The 6,796-nt window shown below is 40.8% G+C and overlaps 1 protein-coding gene across 3 annotated transcripts in view; it reads left to right on the forward strand.

The window, feature by feature from the left end:
* The first annotated feature begins 2,030 nt into the window (after nucleotides 1-2,030).
* TMEM52B (transmembrane protein 52B) overlaps nucleotides 2,031-6,796 on the forward strand; it is a 13,010-nt gene continuing 8,244 nt past the window's right edge. For 2 of the 3 annotated variants that reach the window (XM_017892030.1, XM_017892031.1), the window contains exons 1-2: nucleotides 2,031-2,690; nucleotides 5,668-5,711. In XM_017892030.1, coding sequence (XP_017747519.1) covers nucleotides 2,592-2,690; nucleotides 5,668-5,711 — 143 coding nt within the window. In that variant the 5' untranslated portion in view covers nucleotides 2,031-2,591. The remainder of the gene's footprint in view (nucleotides 2,691-5,667; nucleotides 5,712-6,796) is intronic. The other variant, XM_017892033.1, reaches the window with a different exon arrangement.

Here is a 6,796-nt window from a genome sequence, read left to right on the forward strand (position 1 = left end):
AATTATCCAGAATCTTGAAAGTAAAGGTCATTGGTAAAATTCAGTGAAAATCAAAATAATCTTAGCGAACACAAAAAATATCAGTTAGGACTGTTATATTAATTTTACACACATTAACTTCTTTAATCTGTATAAGCCTATCAAATAAATATTACTATTATTACCCCCATTTTATATAAAACGAAAGTGAACCAACAGAGATCTAATAACCTGCTCCAAGATCACACAGCTCCTAAGTGACAAAACCAAGTATTTAAACCCAGGTGTCCTGGCTAGGCTTTAAGCCTTGGTGCTCTATTGTCTTTCTGCCAAGAAAAAGAGAAGGAAAAGGTTCATGATGCATTCCCCATGTACAGGGCACTCATGATAGAAATATCCTATTCAAAATGTTTTCCTGTCTCTTATTTTTATTTGCTCTAGGAAATAACATCTAAAGCAGGTCAAGTGGGTATTCCGCTCCTGTTGTATGAATGGGAACACTAAGGACTGGAGAAATTACATAACAACTTAGCGGAAGGCCACCTAAAGCTCTGCTCTCCTTGTCCTACAAAATACCTTCCACCTTTGCCAAGTCTTCAACTGAAATCTGGAAATCACTCTTCATCCTAACCCCAGTTGCCAAATTTAAAAAAGTAAAAAAACAAAAGACTGTCAGTGCTCATTTTGTTTTGAAACTGACAGATTTTAAATCACCGGGATTGTACCAGGCCATTCTCTCATTATTTGTTTTCCTTAGCTGACAACAAAAACAGGTTATATCCTCCATTCTCATATCCCATCATCAAGCTGTGTGTGAGGACCCTTAGAGTATGATCAGCCCACTCAAGAGTCTCCCTTCCACAATCACTCAGTAGAATTAGATTTACTGAGCGAGCAAGGCCCTGAAAGGAGGTTTCATTCAATTCTTATGAGATTGAGATAGATATATCACTGTAAACTGACATCTCCTTTTCTTATCCCAGCCTGGCCAACACAGTGAAACTTTGTCTCTACTAAAAATAGAAAAGTTAGCTGGGTGTTGTGGTGGGTGTCTGTAATCCCAGCTACTCAGGAGGCTAAGGCAGGAGAATTGCTTGAACCCTGCAGGCAGAGGTTGCAGTGAGCCGAGATCGCACCACTGCACTCCAGCCTGGCGACAGAGAGACTCTGTCTCCAATAATAATAATAATAATATTTTTATTAAATATTTGGTATTAAGAAAAAGATCACCTACTTAAGTATAAATCATTCATACAGCATTCGTTTGTTTCTTTTATTATTTTGATTATTTGAGTCAGATTCTCACTCTGTCGCCCAGGCTGGACTGTAGTGGTGTGATCTCCGCGCACTGCAACCTCTGCCTTCCGGATTCAAGCGACCTCCTGCCTCAACCTCCCAAGTAGCTGGGATTACAGGTGCCTGCCATGACACACAGCTAATTTTTGTATGTGTAGTAGAGACAGCGTTTCATCATGCTGTCCAGGCTGATCTCAAACTGCTGGCCTGAAGTTATCGGCACCCCTTGGCCTCCCAAAGTGCTGGGATTACAGGTGTGAGCCATGGCACCCGGCCGCATTTGTTTCTGTAGATTTGTTTCATTATAACTATTCTATGCTCTTGCGTGTGTGCTTGTTTTTATTCTGACCTTAGGTTTTATTTTCCTGAGTGGCAAGACTTATGTCTCAATCACATCACTACTTTACCGAAGAGACAGAGACAGAGAGAGAGAAAGAGAGAGAAAGAAGGCACAAAGAAAAAGATAAGAAAGAAAGAAATCTATACATTTGCTTTTTTAAAATTTGGTTTTAAATGACATTTTTAAAAATGTCTTTCTCAGTTATCCATTTCAATGGGAAGTGAAGTCAGGGTGGAGGAAGATGTCACTGATAACACATGAAAATTCTAATCTTCCAACTTGATTTCTCATCTTCGAGTCTGTTTTCTCCAAAGATGAGATTGCTTTCCTGTTCATTTTCTGTTCATTTGGCAACCTCTCAGTCTTACCCCAGTGGTTAGGGATAAATGACCCAGAACCAGGAGAGTTGATTATCAACACAGTGAAGGGGAGGGTTTCAAAGAGCAAGAAAGGGTTGTTAATCACATGGAGAGAGAAGAAAGGAGAGTAGCAGGGTGACTTTCACCCTGCAACAGTCACGCCGGAGTACTCTGGTGAAGGATCAAGAATATTATCAGTTTTCTGATGAAGAAAAGAATATATTTGGTCACCAGTAATCTGCCTTTGACCATCCTCTAAGCCAAGTTTTTCATCACTGTCTAGAAAAATACTTCATTCAGAGGACACATATGTCCTCTTTACATGTCTCCTTTTTGGGAGCAATAGGAGAAAGAAACTTCAAGATGTAGAAAGAATTAATAGTATAACAGAAAGAAAGAAGGCAAAAGGAAGTAAACGTGGAGGCCAGAGAAATAGTAATAAGAATAAAGAAGAAAACCAGGAAAAAAGAGGAGGGAAAGGCCATAGAAAATAATAGCCAGAGAGAGTAGGAGGAGACAGAGAGAGAGAAAAGCTGATAAATTCCTGAGAAAAGTTTCTCTCCTTACGAATTCTAGGTCAAGAAGTCAAATATGGCACAGAGCATTGAAAGGAGGCAATGGATGCCCAGTGCAAGATTCTGAAGAAACAGGAATTCAGCCCGATGGGAGTCCAAGTTCATGTCGCGACGGCCTCTGCCCTGGTGCATTTCATCCTGGTGAGTTCAGTAGTGAAAAAGCAGAAAGACAATATTTTTCCCCAGATTAATCAACTCAGAAGAATCTGAGAGGAAATGAACTGCGGGGTGGGGAGACATATACAGAACTCAGGGAGTCGTAGGGAAATGAATAAACTACAAAGTTTCCTTAGTATTACGAGATTGCATAGATGCATGTGTGACTGACGGCAATGACAATGAAAAGCGGGACAGAAATTAGAGTGAGCATGGAAACAAGCAGGATTGCTGTGGCACTTTAAAAGTGTCACTGAAGTATATTTCTCTCTTTTAGCATCTTATCACCCATCCCTCAAAATTCCAAACAGATTAGGAAAACTACGTATGTGATTCCCCTAAATGGAATTTCCCATCCAGGAATTTCTAACCGTCTGCTAGCAGTTTAGGTGTGTCTAGTCTAGAAATAAGAAAGGGAGGGCTCTTTTAAAATATTTTGGGCCTACAATGAATCAGAAGTCTCTGAGTAATTCATTAGTGGAGAAAAGGGTCATTGGACTGAGGGATTCTAAGCAATTGTCATGGGGAAATGTATAGAGCTATGCCATCTAGCAAGAAGGAGAGCAAATGAAGAAAACTGGATAGTCTCAGATTCCAGTATGGCCCCTGTACAGAGTGGGCTGAGGGGTTTTTTTTTTTTTTTTTTTTTTTTTTTTTTTTTTTTTTTTTTTTTTTTTTTTTTTTGCTAATAGACCAGCCTAAAAGCTGGTATCTGAAAACCATTATTTTCTTATATTTTCCTTTTTGCTTCCTCTTCACGTGTTCATGCCTTCTCTTTCCTTCATTTTTCCTTCTTTTCTCTGCAACAAGCCTGAAAAGTGGCATTTTCTCTGCTGAGCACTTTAGGCTTCTCTTACTTTTAGTGAAGAAAGTGAAAGAAAGTACCATGGTTGGGTGGAAGAAACACACGCTTTGTCATCCTTAGTGGCCATTTCTTTCCCATGAAAACACAAACAGGGGTTTCTCAAATGTTATCTGCAAAGCCTGGCTATTAATCCTTTTACAAATCCTTTTCAACTGATAGGTTTTGAGTATGTGTGTCTCCTTACCCCTTCACTGCCCACCATAAACTCCCAATAGTTACAAATCTGTTTCTTTTCTAACGGCCTTTGTGGTTGCTTTCCTGAAATATCAGAGCACTCAAGTGATTAGAAGACAGAAGCAGCTTCTAGAATTGAATTAATGGTGTTGGTGGTGGTGTTGTTAAATGGAGTTTTGCTCTTGTCGCCCAGGCTAGAGTGCAATAGGACGATCTTGGCTCACTGCAACCTTTGCCTCCAGGGTCCAAGTGATTTTCTTGCCTCAGCCTCCCAAGTAGCTGAGATTAAAGGCATGCACCACCATGCCTGGCTCATTTTGTAATTTTTTAGTAGAGACAGGGTTTCACTATGTTGGTCAGGCTGATCTCAAACTCCTGACCTCAAGTGATCCACCCACCTCGGCCTTCCAAAGTGGCGGGATTACAGGTGTGAGCCACTGCGCCCAGCCTTGAATGGGTTTTTGAAAGAGGAAGTCAACTAAAAAAATCAGGTAGAAGAAAGAGTGGACAATTTTGTTTTTTTGTTTTTGTTTTTTGTTTTTTGTAGAAGGAGTAGAAGGGACTTGATAGCAATATCGAGGAATTGTTAGAGCAAACTTGTCCCCAGTGTTATTGATTCTCTCAACACATATCTATGATAGAGTTTGATTTGAGTTCTGTCTACGTCAATAGGTGTGTACATTTGGTCACATTTCTTTCTTGCTTTTTTTTTTTTTTTTTTTTTTCCAAGATGGAGTCTTGCTCTCCCAGGCTGGAGTGCAGTGGCATGATCTCGGCTCACTGCAACCTCCACTTCCCAGGTTTAAGCAATTCTCCTGCCTCATCCTCCAGAGTAGCTGGGATTACAGGTGCACACCACCACACCTGGCTAATTTTTGTATTTTTAGTAGAGACGGGATTTCACCATGTTGGCCAGACTGGTCTCGAACTCCTGACCTTGCAATCCACCCACCTTGGCCTCCCAAAGTGCTGGGATTACAGGCGTGAGCCATCGTGCCTGGCCTGGTCACATTACTTAAAACCCTGCGCCTTAGTCCCTTAACCTTTCAAGATAAGGTTAAATATACTCACCAAGAGGGTTATTGTGATAAAATGTTATGAAATATTAAGAGTTCATGGCCGGGCACGGTGGCTCACGCCTGTAATCCCAGCAGCATTTTGGGAGGCGGAGGCAGTTGGATCACTTGAGGTCAGGCGTTCGAGACTAGCCTGGCCAACATGGTGAAACCCCATCTCAACTAAAAATACAAAAATTAACCAGGTGTGGTGGCACGTGCCTGTAGTCCCAGCTACTCGGGAGGCTGAGGCAGGAGAATTGCTTGAACCTGGGGGGTGGAGGTTGCAGTGAGCCAAGATCATGCCACTGCACTCCAGCCTGGGTGACAGAGCAAGACTCAAAAAACAAACAAAAAACAACAAAAAACAAATAAACAAACAAACAGAGTTGTTAGCAGTCTGACTGGCATCTAGTAGCTATCCAATAAAGAAGACCTTCTGTCCCACTGGCCCCCTTGCTTTTCCCCTTCTTCCTTTGTATAGTCATTGTCACACTAAGAGAATAAAAATGAGCAGTGGTGTAGAATTCAACGGGGCAGGAATTAGGAGGACAATAGCAATATCCCAAGGGACAGAGAGATCAGGAATTTTCTACTACAGACAAATAAATGTAAATGGCTACCTCTCATTCACAAAGGGTGTTGCTCACCCACCACCAAAACAACAGACAAGATATTTGTTCTTCACGGTTCCCTTACCTCAAGTACAAAAGCCAGCAAGTATGGGAGAGATGAAAATGGCAGTCCTAAATAGAACGCCCCTAAGACTGTGACTTTCTTACTGGTTGATCTAACACAGCATAACCCTGAGAGATGAACACAGTGGACAAGACAATTTCCCTGTATAAGACAATTTCTCTTTCTACAGCTTTCTGGGACGAGATGTGAGGAAAACTGTGGTAATCCTGAACAGTAAGTATAGAGTTCAAGCTGGGAGGAAGGAGCAACAGACAAAAACATCATCACTACCCTAAAAGACAGTCAAGATGTCATTAGACATCTATGACTTCCTTTTATGTATTTTTACTTAAGTAATAGATCTCATAGATGAGTTATCACAAAATAAAGACGTGTTTGTATCATCTTAAAGCGCTCAAAATAACACTGCTGACAGCATGTTTTTACCCAAAGCCTATCTTCCCATCAAAGCAGCACGATTAATCTCAACTTATACAGTCATAGAGACTTGCAAAAGACTTCCTTAGCCCTGCTTCTCAGTGACTCACCAGGACAGACTGGGTTTAGTATCTAGTCACTGGCATACATATTTGGGTGATTTCCAAAGTAACATTTTCACTTTAAATTTGAAAGTATTTTCTAGTTTTTAGGGCATGTTAACATTTATTGCAGACTTCATTTAGCTATCACTTTGATGTAGTTATCAACTAATCCAAACCTATCACACTTAGGTCTTATGTAGACACAGAGGACGTGAAGATAAATATGCAAGAGTCATTCCACTTAAAGGAACTATAAAATAAAAATTTAAAAAAGTAGAGGCACTTTGAATAAAACTTGTTTAGGATGAAGAAAATACATATTTAGCCATGGGAAGAGTTTCCCAATAGCCAGGTCTGTTAAACCCAGGGAAATGGTGATGGCCTTGATTACCTTCACATGCACATCGGGTGTTGACTACTTGATAACTGCTTTTTGAGGTTTTACACCTCTGCCACCATAGGAAGAGTCCTTCCCTATAAACCAGAATCTAATTAGAACCAGAGGAATTTTCAACAAGTAAGAAATGTGGGAAAACTAAGAGGGGTCATTGTTCAGTGAAAAAACAAAAAAAGAAACTATATTTTCTATAAATGTGTGACCAGAGAATAAAAATAGATTCACTAGAGGCCGGGCGCGGTGGCTCAAGCCTGTAATCCCAGCACTTTGGGAGGCCGAGACGGGCGGATCACGAGGTCAGGAGATCGAGACCATCCTGGCTAACACTGTGAAACCCCGTCTCTACTAAAAAATACAAAAAACTAGCCGGGCGAGGTGGC

The sequence above is a fragment of the Rhinopithecus bieti genome, unplaced genomic scaffold (assembly GCF_001698545.2).
Source record: "Rhinopithecus bieti isolate Rb0 unplaced genomic scaffold, ASM169854v2 scaffold_22452, whole genome shotgun sequence".
Lineage (NCBI taxonomy): Eukaryota > Metazoa > Chordata > Mammalia > Primates > Cercopithecidae > Rhinopithecus > Rhinopithecus bieti.